This window comes from Copadichromis virginalis, linkage group LG3 (genome assembly GCF_057382275.1).
Source record: "Copadichromis virginalis isolate Kocher_CV1m ecotype Utaka linkage group LG3, C_Virginalis_male_GT1.1, whole genome shotgun sequence".
Classification (NCBI taxonomy): domain Eukaryota; kingdom Metazoa; phylum Chordata; class Actinopteri; order Cichliformes; family Cichlidae; genus Copadichromis; species Copadichromis virginalis.
The window spans coordinates 50,214,534-50,237,555 of NC_140620.1; the positions used below are offsets into that span (position 1 = coordinate 50,214,534).

Below are 23,022 nucleotides of genomic sequence, written 5' to 3' on the forward strand. Positions count from 1 at the left end.
CTTCTTTTGACGCGATCAGACAGCGTAGACGCGCTCTTCTACTGCACTTGGCCGGACAGGACGTGCAGGACGTCTTCTCCACTCTACCACAGACGGGAGAGGCGAAGGATTACACCGCGGCGGTGACTGCGCTCAACACTTATTTTGTTCCTCAAGTGAATGCAGCATACGCACGCCAAACTTTCCACAAATTGTCCCAAACACCAGGTGAGACTGTGCAACAATTTTGTACACGTTTAAGGCGAGCTGCAAAAGACTGTGACTTTCACGGTGACAATGATAACCAGATAAGGGACGCTATCCTGAGTAAATGCACTTCTGAATATGTACGGAGAAAGCTGCTCGAGGAGGGTCCCGGCTTAACTCTAACTCGCACGTTAGAGGTGGCTTCACACTGCGAACACGTGGAGGAGCAGATGGCGGCGATGAGTGTCGCCGGGGAAAAGAAAGGAGAGGACACGGTCAGCCGGATTTTTACGGTAGACTTACTGGGACCGTTACCTTCGAACCACTCAATACTTGTACTGATAGATTACTACAGTAGGTACTATGAGTATGATGTAATGTCATCTACAACTGCTGAAAAAGTCATTGACTCTATTGACTGTATATCTAGCAGACATGGGCTACCAGTTACCATCAAATCTGATAACGGCCCACAGTTCAAATCTGAGCTGTTCAGAGAATATTGTGAAACTAATGGAATCAAACATATAAGAACTACATCAAAATGGGCTCAAGCAAATGGGGAAGTGGAATGTCAAAATGCATCATTGATGAAAAGAATCAGGATCGCACAAGCCGAAGGACTTGACTGGAAGCGAGAGCTAAGAAAATATGTGACAGTGTATCGCAGCATTGAACATCCAACCACGGGCAAAAGTCCAGCAGAACTCCTGTTCAACCGCAAAATGAGAGGAAAGTTACCGAACATCGGTGAGGCAAAAGCAACGGAGTTGGACGTGCGTGACAGAGACGCTGAACAGAAAGGAAAATCAAAGATTTCTGCTGATGAACGACGGGGAGCTGAGTATTCAAAAGTTGACACGGGAGACACAGTGCTGGTTCAACAAGACAAAGTGGACAAGTTTACAACACCATTCAACGCAACACCACACAAAGTTGTAAGCGGAACTGGAAACCAAGCCTACCCAGCTTTTGGAGGACTCAGCCCACTTAGACCGCGAAGGCCAGGTCCTCAGGTGGATGCAGCCTCTGAATTTGGACGCCCGGTGAAATCCAATTAATTTTATTCCGAGTTTTTTGTATATATGTATGTCACCCCCCCCAACAGCCCTTTTGAATGTCTCCCCAATTCCGAGGTCTCAAGTTTGGCAAGTATGTGATAAGAATCCCAATCATGTCTGGAAATGGAAGAATCATTGATAGGAATTAGGCGATGCAAAAAAGACACAGACTCCAGAGTGTTTTCTCAAAGTGAAGTTTTAGTTTTTAGCACATTATATTTTTTTCTCCATTCTACACTTCCCTGTAATGATACATACAGTAGTAAGCCACTCTACATTCAAACCCCCCCACCACTGTGTTGGTCCCCAAAATATACATCTTCTTCGTCTGCATCATCTTTATCATTTTCTCTTGTTTTTTTTTCTTCAACACAACAAACAGACCATTGGGCAGACAGTGCAAATCTAGAAATTCAGTGAAATTGCTACGTAATGCAGTAGTAGGTTTCGGTAACGTTATATTCTCATTCTGTTGCTCTGACTTATTGCCATTCTATCGTGTCTATGTCTTTTCTTTCCTCTATCTTCCCCCTTCTGTTTTCTTTTTTTGTCTTTACTGTCTGTCTTTCATCAGATCCGCCCACATCGCCCCTCTGACTTAAAGCATTTGTTAAAATCTGGCCTCCTGAAAACGGCCACAGAGAGGAAATGCGAGCATCCATGAAAGCAGCGCTTGATGGCTGTCTGTGAGGCGACACCGGAGCTCTCTACAAACACTCTCTCCTCTCTCACTTCCTGTTCTGGAGCAGTTCCTGATTGGATGGCAGAATGCTAGAATTGAGGAATATTATTATTAATCATTATCATGGAGAATTCTTGAACAGTGGGAGCTGGGGTCATCCCAACAACAACAATCTAGAGGGTTTGTGAGTAAGCAACCCAAGAAAAAAAAATCATGAAGCAAACCAAGTTTAGTGACAGCGAGGTCAAGTTTTGTCTCTGTTCGATTGTGTTTCTGAGTGTCACCTGCCTGAATCAAGACAATGTTTGAAATCCCAAAAATGGAAGGGTCTCTCGTTGTCAGCCAGGTGGCGACGTGGAGTAAATTATAGGATTTAAGAAAGGAAATGTTCCACTTGTTTTTGGAGTTTCAGGCGATTGAGGATGACGACGAAATCAGACTTTGGATTTTTGCACTCTTTTTGCAAAATACAATCAAAGAAAAAAGTCAAATTAATGAAACCAGCACCAATAACTTATCTGTAGTTGCCCGCTTCTAGCGTTACCCATAGACTGGTGGTGGTGTTCAGTTGTCCTGTTGTTGTAACGATAACTCAGGCGCCTTTATGTGACGGTAGCTATCAAACAGTGGCAAAATTTGGTTTTTGGCGTCAAAGGTGACATAAGTTGTAAGGTCTTTATGAAAAAGAAAAGAAAAAAACGCAAAGCCGCTTCACCAAATTTTGAAAGCAAAAAACCCTTTTGGTACGAAGATGGAAACGATTTCGAAACATTGCTGATTCAGACAAGTTTTTAAGTGAGCGTCTAGGAAAAAAACGGTTCTGCGGGGTTTTTTGAAAGTTTGGTTCGAAGCAGCCGACACTTAGTTCTGCCTGTCAAGCGTAAAAAAAAAAGAACAATCAGTTTTGTTTCACGATACATTCGGATTCAAACCCTGTCCCACAGGAAGGAGAGAAGGCGAGAGAGAGAAAAAGAAGCAAAGAGACGACTGCTTTCTCCCGTTCTCTGTCGCTCTGTCTACGCATATCTCCTGCTCGCCGAAACACTCACTGGATACACGCTCAAGCACCCACGCACGCAAACACATGCGCGCACACACACGCACACACAACCTGACCGTCAAATAAGGTTACATTTCCTGATCAAATAGAAAATAAATAGCATCAGACTCAGTTTTCCACAAAAAACAAGATTATACAAAAACCAATAAAATTAACAACGTAATTTACAAAGCAAAATCATTTCTCATCAAATAAATCTACACAGAAGGTACCTTTAAGACAATGTGAATATCAAGGACGCAACAGGAGTAAAAACAAGAGTGGGAGGTAAACGTTTCAGTGTGACACCCACTTCCTGTCGTCACCCCCTAAAAAACACAGATTATCCTGAAAGAATGAAAATATTGCTAAAATAATTTTTTTTTCAGTTTTTTTCCTCCCTCTCTTGTATCCCATCACTCTATCATAATGATCAGACAAGAATAAACAGATTTTTGTTGGTTCACATCAAAAAAAAAAAAAAAAAAGCTTCCTCATCATGGTCACCATCTAGCAGCTTTTGGTCTGCTCGAACCTGCAGACGTTCCAGGTTCAGAAATCCAACTGGATTGCGGTGTTTTTCTTTTGATTTGACACACATGCGGTGGGTTTCATTCATTCTCATGTGTTGGGTGGGCTTTATGAGTCTGCTTGGATTCGTTTAAATTTAATACTCTGTGATGAGGTTCTAAATGAGAGAATAGACACACGTACACACCAAAAAAATAATCATCATTTGGTGCCAAATTAAAATTAAAGGTAAGCTGTGGAACTTTTAACCAATAAGAGATGATAGATAAAGCATGTTTTATGACTGGATCCAAGTTTTGTTTGCGTGTAAGCAACACATTCACAATACTGATTTCATGCTGTTCTCCTGATCCAACATTTAGTGATGTGTAGAATTTGTGCCAGAAAATGCTGGAAAGTGAAGCAAATGTGCCCAAAACCGCAGTTCCTCAAATGACCACTTGAAGCTCTCCTGTTGAAATATTTATTAATGGTGGAACCCAACCTAGCTGTCTGCTAATCTGACCCAGTCAACTACACCCACGTGGAAAGCGTTTGTGGGGTTGGTGTGCTCTCTTAGAGCTCGGTTAAGAAGCTCGATCATCCAGGAGGCGCTCAGACTAAAGCTGCCACTTCACCACACAGAAAAGAAGTCGATTCAGGTGGTTTGTGACCAGGATGCCTCTCGGGCACCCCCTAAAGGCCCATGTATGCTCAACATGCATCAAGTTGCGCTTGGTTAGTTTTTGTGGCGATCGCGTCAATTTTCACAACCATTTTATTGACACAGATTTACAGATTGCAACAGTATTGAAAAGATGAGACATTCTGGAATAAATAAACATTCAGTGATTTCTTTATTTACGATTTTGACCGAACCAGCGCTAATGTGGAGGTTCTGTCTGAATCGCCACGCCTATCATTTAGGAAAATACTGCGGCGAGTACCGAGTCGTGGCAAAGCCATTATTCGCAGACACGACGACCAACACGTCGAGGATTAATTAGCCATCAGTCACGGATGGATGCATGGATTGAGGCTATGCTACTCCCATTCAGTGTATGCACCTTGCTAACAAAGGTTGCTATCATTAGCCAATAACCTCTGGATCCAGAAAGCCAAACTTCAAAACAGGACTTCACAAACCAGTGGGTATCACCACAGAAGCTAAACCTAGCATATGTAGCTTTTTTTAGCGAGCAAAGGCGGATGTTAAAAATGTAAATTCACCAGGCCTCCCTAACAGACAAAGTACATTCATGATGAGTGAGACATAAAATCATCAACGTAAAACTGTGTTTAGAACAAAACTCCACACGGCACCTTTAAAAAAAAATGATTCAGCTTTAAACGTGGAATGTTTGGGGATTTCTTTGTTTTTTTAAATCCACCACACCGCAAGTAATGAATGAAAGCAAATCCACCCATGCCAATCCAGTTCATTCCTCCTCCTTTTAAGGTCTGCTAAAGGGGAATTCTGCTGAATTTCAGCACTCACATTACAGCCTCACACATTTAACACGTGATGTGAATTCAGAATTCGAGTGGACTTCCCCTTTATGATATCTGCTACACTAGTGTTTCTCCCGTAATACACTACAGAAATATCCAGAGACATATGTATATATATAAAAACATTATCATCATCAGTAGTACTTAGAGTAGAGTAATAGTAGTAGAGTAACAAGTAAGAAGAAGGAACATTATTGTACTTATATCATCATCTTCATCAGTGGTTATTAGGGACTTCAGGCTCATCCTTTGGTGGAACCCGGCAGACTGGGAGAGGAGTTAACGCCAGAATCAGCCGTGTGTGTCTGTGTATGTGTGTGTGTGTGTGTGTGTGTGTGTGTGTGAGACAGTGTGATTTAAAGTAATATTCAGGTGCATGAATCAGCTGTTGGCGTGTGAATTGTTTAACCTGGATAAACTCTCTGTAGCTCTGTCCTCTGATATTTACAGTAAAAATGTACCTGCGCCCGCGTCTATGTGGCGGTTCGTGGGTTCGGCAATAGTTTTGGGACTTTTGTGTGAAATTGCTTCTTTTGTTTATTGATGTATTGTGCTATCCACGCATGAAATCAGCATCTCTGACCAAAAGATAAATACGAGGCCACGGCGCAGACCCGTCCTCCCTTAGGTGACTTAGAAATGTGTTAAACGTGGTAAGTGTTGCACCAAAAGAGATGTTATATCTCTCGTTTTGAGGCAGATTTGAAGCAGGCCAGCTACCGATTTCAGGGCACTGATCTGCCGTTTCCACGAATTTAAATTTCCACGAGTCTGCACTCGGACAGTATTTATCTTCTGGTCTGCAACATAATGTGTGTACAGCAAAATGTGAACCAGTTTCACACAACTCAGTTAGAAAGAAGGTACAGTGTTTACCTTGGATCACCGAGTTTGCGCCTTTTTACAAAAAGCAACCACCTCCGTGACACAAGACGACAGAGGAAAAAAAACAGTGGATTGTTTTGTACCTTTTTCTGTCTCCCAACACTTTTACCGTCATCTTCCTGATTTCTCCCTGTCCCCTAACCCTCCCCTACCCCCCATTGGATCTAATGGAGTGACACCTAGGTGGCGCTCTCCCCGGCTCCAGAAGAGGCCCCGCTGGGCTTGGGCTCGGGCTGGTCGGAGTGAGCTGTCTGCGGGGAGGAAGGGTTAAGCGTGTCCCCTCTCTCGCCTCGCTCCTGGAGGTTGCGCTGGTTCCTGGCGGCCTCCGTGAGCATCTGCATCCGGCGCTCCTGGTACTCCTCCAGGCCTCGCCAGAGCTCGGCACGCTCCCGTTCTCGCTTCAGCTCCCTGGAGAGGCGGCGGAGAAAGGAAAGTAGTTAAGTTTAAAGGGCAGAAATTAGAAAGTGGTACCGGGCCTCAACTCTCACGGCCCAGTACCAAACGACTCGGGGGTTGGGGACCGTTGATTTATATCGGACTGTCATCCCTGACTCTAATTTCAGCTTCTATTAAAATGCTAATTCTTACAGATATGTAATTCTAGATCTAGTTCGTGAATAACAGGGTCCAAATTTTCTATCCTAAGCTAAACTTAGATAAATTCATCCAGTCTTTACTTCATCACTTAACAAATAAAACGTGTCTTTTCATTAAGAGATGATCAAACTGCTGAACTATCCCTGTAGATTTTATTTTCCTCTGGTATCTACTATCTTGAGGTTGAGGCTGGAATTATGATGTGATCCGTGTCCAAAAGATGACCTAAGCGATACATACTTACAACGTGAAATACAATGTGACAGATAATGGAAGAAACGCCGCCTAAAAAATGACTTAGTTCTTAGTTTCTTCCTCTTGTTGTCACCGTCGTATCCAGTGACACAAAGACACGCACAAAAGCAGTGAGTCACACTCACTTCTGTTTCTCCACTTTGTAGGAGGCAGTGAGGTCATCAAAGAGTTTGCTGTTCATCTCCATGAAGGTCTTCAGCACGTTGTAAATCAGAGACACGATGGTCCTGGAGAAACACAGATGGGTCATCAAATGCTTCAATGATGGTGAGAATATGAAAAAAGTCATTTGGTGTGTACCTAAAAATTTAAATGAATAGTGAAACGTAACAGGAGCTTGTATAGTAATATGGCAGTATAGTATCAGGGTCTGAATACTGTGTGTGATAAAGACAAGAATAAAAGGACTTCTGTTATGGCTAACTTAAGGGTTCCTACCAACAATTATTTTCATTATTCAACTAATTTGTAGCCTAAAATATGACAAAAGATCTTCCCAAATGAACTCGCCACTAACAGACTAAACTCATAGACTGAATATAAAAGATGGAAACCAGCCCCTGCCTACTTTAAGCTGGAAAGCTTTGGCCTGAGTATTTTACATGTTGCCATCTTGGGGGTTTGTAACCGAATATTACGAATGAGGAGCAGATCTCAGTGAGAAACGGAGGGTTATGCACGCTCGTGGCGTATCATCGTATGAGCCACACGGCTGCAGACTCCTTTTTGACTCTAATGGGACCATAAATTGAAAGTGAACATCAGGCTGTATTCATAAGGACTTGAAGCTAACGACTAAGCCTGTGAACCCATCATGACCCTTTTCACCCTCTGACTGGACAAGTTGTGATATTTGCTCGTAACAGAGGTTAAGCTCTAAACAAAAAGTTACGATGGGAGTGGTTATGCGTGCCACTGACTGGTTCCAGTGCTCCTTGGAGACTCTGTAGAGGGTAGCGAACACCAGTGGAAGGATGACTTGACAGTTTTCCTCAATCAGACTGAGGATGTATTCATTGTTCCAGAAGTAAAGAGCCCGCTCCGCTACCTAAAACACACACACACACACACACACACACACACACACACACACACACACGGGCACAAAGAAGAGTTGATTTTCTTTCATCAGAGTTGTGCAACATTCTTTTTATTAAACTGATTCGTCTAAGAAGTAACTGATTTTCCAGCCTAATACCTGGAGGTAATCAGATTACTATAATCACATTTGTTTTAATCCTGTCTACACCCAAAGCGGTTTTAATCTGTGAGTGACTTCTGTGGTTATTGTTTCCACTTCTGCGTTATTTTAGCACCTGGAAGTGAGGACTGGAGATGCAGGCTGCTATCTGCTTGAAGAGCGGCTCCTGAATCCGCATGAACTGAGATGGCTCTATCACATCCAGGATCTCCTCGATCTCCCCCAGGAACATCACCTAAGTGCGTGCACATTTTTTAAAATGCAGATACAGAGAGATAGGGAAGGACGAGTTAAATCGACACAGTTGCAGCGATGCAACAGTTGAGGAGAAAGAAACATCAACAGCTTTTTCGTCGTCATCGGTCTCACCTCTTTCTGCGTGCAGGTTTTAGGCCAGTACTTGAGCAGCCCTCTGATGATCTGCAGAGCAAATATGAGCACATGTTAAGAGAAATAAACACTGAAGCCATTAGCTCAGCAGGGTAGCTGGCTGACATCCATCTCTACCATCTCCAATGAGTCATTTCCATGCTCTGGCTTTTGCATTAAGAATAATGTCTTTAAGTTTTCACTGACTCTCAGCTGGCTGCATGGGTAACATTAACCATGCTGCTTAAAACTCCTACTTGCTATCTGTCTAAAGTCTAGGATCATGCGGTTATTTTGGTTATTATTAAAAAGGCAAAAAAAAAAAAAAGAGAAAGATTTTTTTAAAACATTTTAAACTGGTTTCTTCGGGGAGTAAAACTAAAAAGGCGTGCAGCTAAATGTTCAGAATAATTTTGAATTTCCTGTAAAGTGTGAACAGAAGCATATCTAAACCAAAATAATGAAGTTGTGGGCCCCAAAATCAAATCAGAAAAAGATCAAATGACTTAGTTTCAGGAAATTCACAACATATGGCTGCCCCTCGCTGAGAGTTTTTCTTTCCCACTGTCGCCAAGTGTTTGCTCATAGGGGCTCATCTGATTGTTAGAGTTTCCTCTGTATTATTCAACCCAGTATCAGCAAAACGTGTAATAGACACACCGGTCCACCGTGTCCATGCTTTGCCTCTCCAAAATGTGAAATAGACATGCACGCATGTTGCAGCACCAGCAGGGGGAGATAATATCTTTAAAGCCAAGAAATCAAAAAACATATAGAGTATATTTCAGGGTTCTTAATAGTCAGAAATGATTAAGTTAATATGTGTTTACATGTAAATGTGTCAATAATGTCAGTTTAAAGCTTTCGCATGATTATTATATTGTTTGCAACTTTTATTGTTTGCAACTTACTGCAACTTCTGCGTGTTTTTTCCCTTCGCGTTTTGGAGAGGAAAAGCGTGACATGGACACACTTTGTGGTGATATCAGGTCGTATTTTTGCCGGTCTTTACTTTGCAATTAAGAACGCTTTCAGGCGACTTTGTTTTGACGGTTTATAAATGAAATTCTATTCGTCCAATAACTTTTTGTGAGTTTATCTCTACAGTTGTCTTTCCTCACTTCACAAATAGTCAGATGACCCACTCTTTACCTTAAAGAAATGATTCATACAGCTTTAAAGCGTCTATGATTATTCACATGCATTATTTTCTCCCATATTTTCAGTTCTTAGGAAAAAACTGAAAATCTTTATAAAACGTGTTGGAATAAGTACAGCGAATGAAGAAGCAGTCTTACATATTCAGTGACTGTGGCATCTTTCTCCATAAACTGCACCACACAGTAGGCCAGCTGTAACGACAGAGAACACGGGGTTACGCACACACAAACTGTCACACTCACACCTACGCACTCTCTCTCTCTCTCTGGCGCTGTCAACGAGACAATGGGGAATTTAGCACTTATCCCTCAGGATTACACACTGCTAAAGATCGGAAAGACAAGTTTTCCAAATGTGCGCGAGTGCGCGTACGTGTGAGTGTGTGTCTGCAGCTACATCAGCTTTTGTCTCCTCTTATATTAGCGGCAATCATTTCCTATTATTCTGATATTGTGTGTGCATTTGTGTGTTTGCATATGTGTGTTCTGCGGTTGCCCCCTCCGCCCAGGCCGGTTGCCGTGGCGAGTGGGCACCGTGGCGACGGAGACTGTGTGTACGTGTGTTTACTTCGGAAGGAGTGATGTCACACACGCAAAGTCCCTTAAGGGCAATGTGAGATAGAGGTTAGACCTCTTGTCTCTCCCCCTCCGTCTATCCTTTGACTGGTTCCCAGTATTACACTAGTGGTTCATTTTATCTTCATAAGTTAGAGCCGAAGTGACTCAATTAAAAGTTTTTTGGGATTATACTGTCATATTATTGATGATGTTTTTAGATCTTTTTGTAGGACAGTTTTCTTCTTTGTTGTTCCTTCCTTTGCCACCTTGTTGAACTGCAGCATCATTGTCTGCCTCACTGTCTGAGCTTTCATCTCTTACAGATTTTTCTGTCTAATCTCCCTTTTTCTCCATACTGGCTATCTTTCTTGTTCATCTTCTTCTCTCCCTTCATCCAAGACTTTCCTATTGCTGCACCCGTGGCACAACATGTTTACAAAAATACAGTGTAAGAGGGAGTGGCGGCTAAAAAAGGAAGTGTTGAAAGCTGGAATATAAAGAAAGCAGGAGAAAAGAAGAGGATTAAAATAAAGTGGGCAAACTATTTAAAGCATTAGTGAGGCGTTTGAGAAACTTGGGGTAAATATGACATTGGATTCTGCTGTCGAGTCAAGGTTTGCAGTTGCATGAGGTCATTGTTAGGCAGGGATTATGTAGTAGACTTCTGTGGACCTTTGTAAAGATTTTACTGATATTGATTTGTCAGGGTGACAGGTCAAATTAAGCTCTATTTTTGGAGCTGAAGTCAGCTCTACTTGATAATGGAAATGCAAGGCAAGCCCTGCTTGCCCAAAAAAACCGAGCAAAAGACATGAATTAAAACCCAAGTGAGTGCTATCTCTGTCCTTGCATCTCAAACAATCTGTTCCATAAGCTTCTCTCATTGCCTGTTTGCACCATCTTTTAAATTACTGTCATCTTCTGGCCACAGTTGGCTAGTGTCTCTAAAAGCAGCTCTGCTTGCCCCTGGTTCCATTGAAATCTGTCTATTTCATGCGCATGCCTGTGTCCAGTTAGCAATGACTGGAACATGTCAAGCTAAGAGGCCTAAAACTTTTTCTGGTTGCACATGTGAGAATTAACTTATAGCATATCAGTTTTTTGCTCTTTAAATACAGTATTGGAATACAAATATTACAGCTAAATAAAGCCTATGACCAAATCATCTTTGTAGTGTCTCTATACTGTTTCCACACTTTGGAATTAAAGAAAATAAAAATACTGAAATCAGAGGAATGAGACCGTCCAAGAAGGTTGGTTCATAAAAATAAAGTTATTACTATCAAATAATGATAGACTTCAGTCACTTCAGTACATCTCACACTTCAGTATCCACAGTAACTGCTCAAAGCCTAACTATATGCTTAAGAAATGAAAATATGTATATTTTTAAAATCTGAGCTGCAAACAGTAGTCCATGGACCTGCAGCCGAAAATAACAGCCATAAATCGCTAAGGAACACACTTTTTAATTACACTGGTGACACAGTTAATGACTGGTAATGGTTAAGGGGTTAGGAGAGCAGAGAACTCCATTTGTGTTCATGAATAATTTTGCCAGTGCACAAGTGAATAATAAAAAAGCCCCCGTACTGCATCCCTTGCTTCCCCATTTTATAATCAGATTCCGATCATAAACACTTGCCACCCTGGAAGTTCCTGTTCCTGTATATGAGTTTATATCTACTGCTGAAACACAATCCATTGTTGTTTTAACCCTTGTATGGTGTTCGGGTCTGTGAGACCCGTGTTCAGTTTTTTTCAAAAGAAAAATTAAACAATTAATTATTTTTTCACGTGTAAATGTGTTGTGTCTTTCCACTCACTCCACTTGATTATAACTGATTTATTTATAACATTTTATATAAAAGAAAAACGAGAAGCACATTAATTCATAAATGTGATCTAACAAAGGTAAAGGGAAAAAATTAACCATGTTTGCTGTTCATATGTCTTGTAATTGGGATGAAGTAAACATCTGTTGAGTAATTTAACATAAAATTGTTTGATAGTGTTAATTTGGAAAGCCAAAACTCTAGCGGGTCCACCAGACCCATGAACACTGGCTGAGTAACAAAAATACGAACACCACACAAGGGTTAAGAAGCTTGCAGCAGCCAAATAAGAGAAAAATTGTTTAGCAATGTTGTGTTTAATTTATGTTGAAGCAAATATATCTGCATTTAATGAAACATGTTTGTGTGAGACGATGTGGACATGTTACTGATGTTACTTGTGTTATTTTCATCAGACAGCCAAAGTCGTGAAGCTCAGTTTAAGCTGTGATTTTAAACTGGCCGTAGGTGTGAATGTGAGAGTGTGATTATCTGTCTGTGCTAGCCACACGATGGGCTGGTGACCTCCAGAGTGTAACCTGCTTCCACTCCCTATGATAGTTTCGAGAGACTCCAGCCCAGCCCCCTGTAACCCTAAGTGAGAGAAGCTGTTAGGAAAATGGATGGCTGAATAGATGATTAGCTTTACTGAACCCACACTGGGGCCACATACTCTAAGTCAGTGATATCAATACATTCAAATGTATTTCAGTGCTCATCTTCTAAGATGTTTAAACAGTTTGCTGTGATATCATATTTTGATACCGGCATCCAGAACTAGGTCAGTCCTGAACAGCCACACCTACTGAGTACAAAACTGCCATCCACAAGACCCTGCTTCTCCCGTGACCCTGTCAAACCGAGTGTGTGTGAGTGTGTGAATAATTTATGTGTGTGAACCACAGGGAGAGGAGAGATGGGGAGAAATGTAGGGCACAGTGATGCTGAGACCCAGAATACACACAGACACACATTTTGTGGGGAACAAACTGTATCTTCTGCATAAGCAAACAAAGTATGGCACAAATAAAATGCACAGGCGTGCACAAACACAATAGACTGGCAGCCATCTGTGTCACCAAGTATTATAATAACCCAGACACACATACTCGTACACAAACACCAAAAAAAATCAAAGGCACTCACACACGAATGTAACTCAGATGTGAGTGCGTCTCTCAGCGGCACTATCTGTGACTCAACCCTGCCTCCTAGTGGTACATTTGACACATTGCTAAAATGTCTAAGTATTACCAGGAACAATTTTAGACACATTAAGCTCACTTACTTCTTCTTGGGTTCATACATATATTCAAGCCAGATGTTTGTTTAGATGTTTTTAAGTGCAGGAGACCAATCAGACAATGGTCATGGTGACAGGTAGAGTTTAGGATAGCCGATTAAAGTGTCTGTCAAGAATAAAAGCAACAAGCTTGCTTCTACCTGGAGATCTTTTTCTATAGATTTAGTTTACAAAGACATGAATATAAAACTGTGCAAAAGTCTTGAGCTACCCTTCATTTTTTATATGTTATTTTATTCAAACCAGTTGAAACACAAATAGAAAGAAATACAGTATATCAGGCAAAAACAGAGTTTGTGCAATTCTAAAAAGTTTAAAAGTTAATTTTTGGTATGACCACCTTGATTGTTAAACACTTACTTGTGAGGTAAGCTTTCTTGTAATAATTTCTTTAAGTAGTCTTAAGGAATAATTCTCCAGTTTTCCTGAAGGGGACTGAAAGATCTGTTCTGTTCTCTGTCAAGATGATCTCACACTGCTCTATGTTGATGTCTGGGCTCTGGGGAGGCCAATCCACGACTGACGGTGCTTCACTACTCATAACATTAGTCGTCTCCATCCTTTTCTCTCCCCACACGCCACTGCCATTCTTGTTCATAGCCTGGTCACTTCCCGGATCGACTACTGCAACTCTCTTCTTTTTGGTCTTAGTCAAAAATCTCTCCATAAGCTTCAACGTGACCTGAACTCTGCTGCCCATATTATCACCAGGACCCCTTCTATGCACCACATCACCCGTGTTCTGCAGCAGCTTCATTGGCTTCCGGTTAAATACCGCATCAATTTCAAGATACTTTTGTATACATTCAAGGCTATCCATCATCTCTCGCCTTCATACCTCTCTGACCTGGTTCAGATCACCATTCCCGCTCGGTGTCTCTCTTTCCATCCCTTCCCCTCGGCTACCTACCACGGGGCGCAGGGCTTTCTGTCGCTCTGCCCCCCGCCTTTGGAACTCCCTTCCTCCTGAGATGAGAAACATCGCTTCCCTTTCTCTTTTTAAGGCCAGACTCAAAACTCACCTGTTCACAAAAGCCTATTCCACATAAGCTTTTCCATCCTGCTATTTTAATTTATTTTATTTAATTGCTCCATGTTTTATCCTTATAAATTTGTAAATTGTTATGTTTGTTGTTGTTGTTGCTTGTCTCTATTCTGCTGTGTACAGTGTCCTTGAATGTTTTGAAAGGTGCTTTATTAAATAAAATGTATTATTACTGTGTTTTTTCTGTCCAAGTAGGTTTTTTCACTGCATGGGGAGTTTGTTTGAGATCACTGTCAGGCTGAATAATTAAGTCTTTTTCAATCACCCACTTTCCAGATGGCATTGCATGGTGCCTCTAAATCTGACAGAACTTTTCTATGTTCATAATTTGATCAGTTTTGACAAGTTTTCCAATACTCCTGACTTAAATGCAGCCCCAAACCACGACAGAGCCTCCATCATGTTTTACAGATAGCTATATCTCTCAGGTCCTGTGCGAGGTCTTTACTTTTTTGCTAATTTTATCTTAAGACATGAATTTTATACACTGCTCATCTACTATAAATAGTTTTCAGGCCTGCCACTTCTTCTTTTCCCCACGACTTACCCACTTCCTCAATTTTTCCCAAGATATACTCTTCGGGAATCACCTTGATGGTGAAAAAATGCTATTTTTTGCATGTCAAACTGGGTTATCTGTGTGAGTTTTCATAGATTCAGCTCAAGAAATGGGAGCAAATTATGTGTTTTACGAAAGGCTGCTAGTACCAGAATCAGAGTACTTTATTAATCCCAGAGGAAATGATGTGGTCACATTTGCTCCAAGACAGTAAGAACAGTAACTAACTAAACTAAATTAATTAATACAATATATTAAGAAGTTACAAAATATAACAAAATAGCTCTAATTATAAATATCCCAGTATATTACAGTAACAAAGTATCTAAAGAATCCTCTAAAATGGACCGAAACTGAGTGAAGGCAGGTATTTTTGCTTGAAAATGTAACAAATACAAGCAAAATACACATAAGGACACAGGAAAGTACGGCTGCAAGGAACATCAGTCATTCAAACACATACTCTCCTCTTCATTCGGATGTAATTAGGGCATCAAACGACATCAAAAAATGTGACTGCATTCGTGGTGATAAATAGGTGTCGAAAACTGTTTCCCATGGTACATAAAATCAAAAGAAGCTGACGACAGGGCCGAGCTTTGTTAAAGAGTCTAACGTTAAAGCACAAATATAAACTGGTAGTGAGGGTAGGATAGTCACCGACCTGCGCGTGGAAGATGGAAAGGGACTTTGCCGTGTGTAGCGGGATGAGGACCCGAACCAGGAACTGCTTATGTTCAGACTTCAGCGGCAGGGCGAAGCCGTTTATGATGCTGGAACAGAGGAGATGAGAAGGCAGTTAAAAGTGACCGTCGTTTCTCGGGGGTATGTGGGGTTTTTTTTTATGACAAAAAGCACATGTACGCCTTTTACTTAAGTCATCCTGTTTAAAAATCAGCACCACGACCCTCCAACTTTAAGGCCACCTGTCCAAAAACATCCCGGTCACCTGTTACCAAACGCGATCTTCTAACGAACACGTTTCAATCAATGAATGGTGCGAATGGTAATATTTATTTACACCACAGCATCATGTGTTGCTTCAAAAAAGAAAAAACCCTCCTCTGAGTCACACATGTGTACGCCTGTGCATTCATCTGTGCTCTCAGACTCTATTTTCGTACTGTGTCCGTTTCCGAGTGACTGGACGAGCGCGTGGTCTGCTCTGTTCACAGCTGCACCGGCTGCCCACAGAGAGAAAAGTATGAGCAGCAGAAGAGTGGGAACTAAACTTGGAAAGTGCGACGCTCATTTAGCTGTAAAACGAGCCGCCCGTCAGTTTTTTTCACGGGCGATTCATGTGTTTGTCTGCATCAGTCCGTCCGTCTGTCTTCATTTCTAATAGCGCTGTTGTCAGTTTAACAGAGGAGTCCTTCAGTAATATCTCCCTCCTGCTGTTCCTCTAATCTGTCTCTCTGCTTCCTTTCTCGCCCTCTTTCTGAACGCCTCCCCGTCTCCTCTATCTATGCACCGCATCCTCTCTCACCCATCTCTCTCCCGCACTCTCCATGTGTGGGAGGAGCTATAAATACCTCTGTTACCACCAACATGAATACAAACCTCTCTCTCCTCTCCTGCTCCCTCCTTCCTCCACTTCTGACTCACTGTTCACTCACTCGTTCCCTCTCCGGCTCCATCTATCCCTCCATTCCTCCTTTTTCCCTCACCTTGGACTCGTCCTCTCCCTCGCCTTCCTTGAGCCGCCACTTGTTTCCGAGATCGCCTCACTATTGTTAAGAGCTGAAAAGTTACTGTTGGTCTCTTATGGCAGGAAAAAAAACACTCTCAGTCTGGATACATCCTTCTTTTTAACTCCTAAGTATAACATCAGACAAGGAAAGACAAACACACAGGGCAGAGGCTAGACTCCATTAGCCGAAATTCCCCTGAGAGGGATTAATATTTATTGTTTCTGATACTGATTTGTTTGCGTTCTTATTGCTTATTACTTCTTTGGGTTGTTGTCTTAGTCTTTCCATTTCTAAATTATCATTAGCACATCTGTTTATCTGCTCTGGCTACAGACTTAAAACACGGATGCAGCTTCACAGCGAGGCTTCACTATCCGACATCAAGAAGCTGATGTCAATCAGAATCAGAATCAGAATACTTTATTGATCCCTGGGGGAAATTATTTTTTGTTACAGTGCTCCATTTTAAACCAACATTAAGACAAGACAGACAATACACTAACTAAGAATAGTACAATATATACATATATATACATATATACATACATAAGTCACTCATAAATAAATAGTTGGAAAAGAAACATGTGTAGTTGTAGCAGCAAACAGTGTGTTAAGTGGATGCGTTGTACAGGGAGATGGCCACAGGCAGGAATGATTTCCTGTGTCGTTCAGTGATGCTTTTCGGTAATCTCAGTCTCTCACTGAACGAGTTCCTGTGACTGACCAGCATGTCATGGAGTGGGTGGGAGGTGTTATCCAACATTGTCTTTATCTTGGACAGCATCCGCCTCTCCGACACCACCTTGAGGGAGTCCAGCTCCATCCCCACAACATTGCTGGCCTTACGGATCAGTTTATTAAGTCTGTTGGCATCTGCGACCCTCAGCCTGCTCCCCCAGCATGCAACAGCATAGAGGATCGCACTGGCCACCACAGACTCATAGAAAATCCTCAGCATTTTCTGGCAGATGTTGAAGGACCTCAGTCGCCTCAAAAAATAGAGACGACTCTGGCCCTTCCTGTAAAGTGCTGTGGTGTTTTTAGCCCAGTCCAGTTTATTGTCAATGTGTACTCCAAGGTATTTATAGTCCTCCACAATGTCAACACTGACCCCCTGGATTGAAACAGGGGTCAAGTGTTTCCTGGTCTTCCTGAAGTCCACGATCAGTTCCTTGGTCTTTGCCATGTTGAGCTGCAGATGATTCTGCTCACACCACGTGACAAAGGAGTCGACCACAGCCCGGTACTCTGTCTCATCATCCCTGCTGATGCATCCAACCACCTCAGAGTCATCAGAAAACGTCTGAAGATGGCAGGTCTCTGTGCAGTGGCTGAAGTCTGTGGTGTAGAGGGTGAAGAGGAAGGGGGAGAGGACAGTCCCCTGTGGTGCCCCTGTGTTGCTGATCACCTTGTCAGACACACACTGTGGGAGACGTACATATTGTGGTCTTCCTGTCAGGTAATCAACAATCCAGGACACCAGAGAAGCATCCACCTGCATCGCTGCTAACTTATCACCCAGGAGGGTCGGCCTGATGGTGTTGAAAGCACTGGAAAAGTCAAAAAACATGACCCTCACAGTGCTCGCCGGCTGGTCCAGATGGGTGTAGACACGATTGAGCAGGTAGATGATGGCGTCCTCAGTTCCGAGACGAGGCTGATAAGCAAACTGAAGGGGATCCAGGTGTGGTCTTACTATGGGTCGCAGCTGGTCCAGGATGAGCCTTTCCAGGGTCTTCATGATGTGGGAGGTCAATGCCACGGGCCTGTAATCCTGGGGGCCATGTGCATCTTTTACTCCCTGTCTGTGACTTTAAACTTGTGCCTTTGTGGGTTTCTCTGCCTTAGATTTACTAGAGTGCCCTTGTTAGCATAACAAGACCATTAGGCTACCGCTATATAGCCTGCTAAAAAGCTAGGTTGTTATGTAGCTTTAGATTATATGTCAACATCAAACCAGAACATCAGTAGCATTGCAACTCATCAGCTCACAGATTACTTCACAACAGTTTGAGTGAAGACTCATTATGCGATGACTGTTTGCAAGGATGCTGTTCTTTTGCACTGTAGACAGATGGGCGCCTTGCCATCACATTAGCTCATCTGTACTTTAGCCGGATGAGCTAAAAACATTAAGCTAACTTAATTCAGACTTTTCTCTGGAGTCTGTTCTGTTTTAAAATGGCTTTCATGGCTACAGAAGAGGATTCTGGTCAGAATTCCCCCAAATATTTTTTTCAGTGGCCCTAATCCTCATCAGTGCAAAATTGATATAATGCTAAGTACTCATCTAAGCTACTAAGCATCTAAGCTAATCTACTGGAAGCAGTACATCTACTTAAATCCAGAACTATTTTTGTGTCTCCTGCAGATAACAAATTTAGGGGTTTTTTGAGTGAAAGCAATATGACTGGAAATGTTTATTTGTTGCTAGCCAACAATACTAACAGTAGCTCTTTCTTTGGTGCTAATTCTAAAGTTACAACCCCTTCAGCTAATTAACAACAGAGCAATAAATAGATGTATGCAAATAAATAAAACAGCTAGAACTAATATCTGCAAATATGTAAACATGTGGATAAAATATTATTACTATATTATTGCTATTATTATTATTATTGTACACTGAACAGTCTTACAGGAGCTGGTATAAAGGACCTCCAGAGGTACTCAGTCTTGCACCTTGGTGCAATCAGTCTTTGACAGAAGGTGCTACTGTGCTATTACTCTATAACTACCAGCGCATGGAGTGGGTGTTGATCAAAACTGATTTGAGAGCATTCTTCTCATGGCCACCTGCTGGACTGTCTCAAGATCAGAACCGACCACTGAGCCGGCTTTCTCGATAAGTTTGTCTACTCTGCCCCTGTCACAGGGGAAAGGTTTCCGCACCAGCAGACCACAGTCCACAGCAAAAACAGAGCACTGGCCACCCCTGTATGACACTTTGTCCAAAAGAGTGGGGAGATGTCGCTTGACCTTAGTCTCCTTAGGAAATAAAGTCTATTGCTAAATATTATTGCTTAGAATATCAAATGTAACCATAACGGGTCCACAGGTGTTGATAAAGAGGCTTTTTTCCCCCATCTTGGACAAAGCCAGGCTATCGCTTTCTCCTTAACCTAGTCTGATATGCTAGGCTAACCACAAGCTCAGCAACTACCACGAAGACACGGTGTTGATAGTAGTTTTTTATATCTCACAATGACAGCATGCACATTTCACTGATTCGTCCATTCTTGCTCCTGGTTGTTTACATGTGAGGCTCAACATAAGAAACACGTGTTTGTTTATCAGTTTGCCTTTCTTCTTCGCTGCCTCTTCATTTCTGTCTTCCTCATATTTTCCCTCACAAAAGAAGGCAAGAAATTAAACAAACCTGTGAGTCATATTTCGTTTATATCTTTAACCCCCACCTCCTCCCGCTTCTCTCCTTTCTGCACCATCGCCCACCTCACCCCTTTACTCATTCCCCTCCCTTGCTTACTCTCATTTCCCTTGCCGTCACCCTGGGTTGTCTTTACTTGATAAGAAAGAAGGAAAAATAAAAATGCATATTGTTTTATGTGCCGTGCAGATGCAGCAGCGGCTGTGCTTTGTAACCAGTTTTTGGTGCCGGCTGTCTCATAAACAGGAACAGCTGGCAAGTATAGAGTATATGTGTGTGTGTGCAGCACAGCAGCAGCGTATAGTTCAAACGTGTGCTTTTGCAGACAAACCTGCCGAGGATTTCCAACAGTTCCGCAACTCCATTGAAGTGCTCAGTTTCATATATGAACCTGAAGGTCAGAGACAGGACACACACAGGCAAAAGCACTATTAAATCAAGCTACAGCTGATAGTTAAACAACACTAAAAACAGGAATTAGATAAACATTAAATAAACAGTTTTATCTTCCTGTAAAATGACCTGTGCGTGCATGAAAGTTGCTAGTATTCACAAATTTCCTATCAAACCATGTCTGAAGCACACCTCCGTGACATTCACAGTTGAATGTGAAGTTTATACACATTTTAGCTGAAACTACATTCAGCAAAAGGAAAAAATGAAAAGCAAGAAGCGCCTTCACTGAGGCAGCTCACTCTCTGGGCAGTATCACTATATAAAAGAAAAGTATTGCATTTTGTTTTCTTTGTTCTCTTTTAACATAGTTTTTAACGTACTTTAAAAAGTTTGTAGTGCAGAAAAAAGAAGAGCAAAGTGCAGGCTTGTTAAACCTATTTTAATATTTTCAATTCAATTTTATTTTGTTTTATTTATATCGCACAAAATCACAACAGCAGTCACCTCAAAGCACTTTATATTGTAAGGTAAAGACCCTACAATGATACAGAAACACTGGTGACAGTGGGAATGACAAACTCCCTTTTAACAGGAAGAAGCCTTTGGGACAACCAGCCATCTGCCATGACTAGTTAGGTTTGAGGGACACAAGACAAAAGACATGAAAATACTTCAAATAATTTTGAGTATAATAATGTTTTTGTTATAGTTACATTTTATAATTAAAGATTATTATATTTATACTGTCTTAAAAACCCATCCTGGGGAATCTTGAAAGAAAGGCTCATATAACAGTATCATTCAGTATCAAATGTTACCAACACAAACAAAGGCAGTAGAATTTAAAACATAGTTTTAATGGTAAAAGACATTCTATGAAGTAATTTACTGTTTAGAATGACCACATATCATTTCCTGTATACCTATATGATGCCAGTACAAACAACGGCAATAAGAAACATATTTTTAAATAGCTCTGTAGAGCGTTATTATCGCTTTGACTTTCAGATCAATCGATCGACCTTGAAGGACAGGTCAGAGAGGTCATGTGTGACGTGATGTTTTAAATGTTTCCACAGTACTTTCTATGTGTCGACAATCAACATCACACTTGTAAGAATCATAGTTTCCAAGTCTTACATCTTTTTGTCAATTTTGAACCAATATAATCTTCTATAATCATCTTCACGACTGATTGATCAATCTGTGATTTAGGACACATGTAGGATGAACATTCAGTGAGCTGAACACATTCATGTTGTGTTTGTAGGAGAAAGAATACAACTGATTAAAGATTAAAGCTAGATTTGACCTTTTTGCTACAACACTAGTTACATTAACAGTCCTGTTTTCACTCTTAATAATTTCCTTTATAAACTAGAAGTTCTAGTACAACAAAAATACCAAGCAGACACTACAATGAACTGCTGCAGGATCCAAAAGATCTTTTCGTTTCTTTCTGAATTAACACAGCATGCAAACCCCTGTAAGGGCTTGGCAAAGTAGAGCCAAACCAATAAACCAAGTTTGTTCTTGCAGAAGAGCAATAGCTCCTTTGGAGCTCAGGCTATAACCTCAATTAGAGATACAAAGAGCCAGCATTTGACAAGTATTCTCACAAGGTGCACGCTGGTTTAAGTACTAACTCTGAGGTCATTTTGTGGCTGTAGCATAATTATCATTTATGCAGGATAGATGCACAAAACGTGGTTTCTGAGCCTGCTCCCCTTCCTGCTCATCGTCTTTGACTGTCATGTGATGTTGAATTATTTGTTTTTAAATCATGAGCATGGGTTGGATGGAGGTTTGGTGTAGCTTGTACCTGAGGAAGATGTTGTTGATCTGTTTGCGGATGTAGGCTCGGAGGCCCAGCAGTTTTCCGTAGACGCGGTGCAGGATGGTCTTTAGGTACTCCCTCTCCCTCGGGTCCTCGCTGTCAAACAACTCCAGGAGCTACTCACACACACACACACACACACACATTTGCTATGAATGAAAGTCTGTACCTGTGAGTACTGCGCTCTAATTCTGACCTCCTCACTCTTACAATTAGTCTCTCAAACTTCAGCTTCTGGAGAAAAATCAAACATTTGTACCAAATGCAGCAGGATGAATATTACAATAACAGTTAATAACACATTAAACATAAAAAAAAGTCAATTTTTAATACATGCACTGAGAGGTCATAGTTGATGAAATTTGAGAAGTACAGCTGCATGTTTAAGAGAAGGGCTTCATTTCTTTACACCTTCAAAGCTTTGGTTTTGCATCTTTCCAGAAGATGAAGAGGAAAGGATTACCTGCAAGACAAACTTCTGGTCCACGTAGCGTTTGGCCATGGAGGGCTGGAAGTCCGGGCTCTCCAGGAAACGCAGAAAGAACTCATACACCAGCTGAAAGAGGAACAAACACCACAACATTACACAACATTTGGCGTGTCTGTGTTTTTATCTTCAGTGGATAGTGTGGCATCCAAAATGTCAAACTATTCTTTCAAAGACACACACGCATTTTGACTCATCTCTTCCTGAAGATGCTGTAAAGTGACTGTACATCATGTCTAAATGTCATCTGGGTAAACATCGAGTCTATGCAGGATTTGTGGGGTTTTTTTGCAGGATTTGCATTTGTTATTGATGCTGGCTAAACTCATAATGTGTTGGCATAAAACTTGAGCCAACATTTAAATGATCTAAATGAGGCAAACACTCAACACAGCATTAAAAGCAATTTAACCCCACTGTGAGAGAATTAACAGTGCTAAAGGCATATTTTGCCTGAACTGTGCTT

At 41.5% G+C, this 23,022-nt stretch overlaps 1 protein-coding gene across 2 annotated transcripts in view; it reads right to left on the reverse strand.

Annotated features, from left to right (window-relative positions):
* Window positions 1-3,097: 3,097 nt before the first annotated feature.
* ppp2r5b (protein phosphatase 2, regulatory subunit B', beta) overlaps window positions 3,098-23,022 on the reverse strand; it is a 51,265-nt gene continuing 31,340 nt past the window's right edge. Inside the window, exons 4-14 of one of the 2 annotated variants that reach the window (XM_085451531.1) lie at window positions 22,533-22,625; window positions 22,055-22,185; window positions 20,168-20,227; window positions 16,425-16,484; window positions 15,422-15,530; window positions 9,596-9,649; window positions 8,298-8,348; window positions 8,044-8,163; window positions 7,648-7,775; window positions 6,853-6,954; window positions 3,098-6,283 (exon numbers count right to left, since the gene is read on the reverse strand). In XM_085451531.1, coding sequence (XP_085307657.1) covers window positions 6,055-6,283; window positions 6,853-6,954; window positions 7,648-7,775; window positions 8,044-8,163; window positions 8,298-8,348; window positions 9,596-9,649; window positions 15,422-15,530; window positions 16,425-16,484; window positions 20,168-20,227; window positions 22,055-22,185; window positions 22,533-22,625 — 1,137 coding nt within the window. In that variant the 3' untranslated portion in view covers window positions 3,098-6,054. The remainder of the gene's footprint in view (window positions 6,284-6,852; window positions 6,955-7,647; window positions 7,776-8,043; window positions 8,164-8,297; window positions 8,349-9,595; window positions 9,650-15,421; window positions 15,531-16,424; window positions 16,485-20,167; window positions 20,228-22,054; window positions 22,186-22,532; window positions 22,626-23,022) is intronic. The other variant, XM_085451532.1, reaches the window with a different exon arrangement.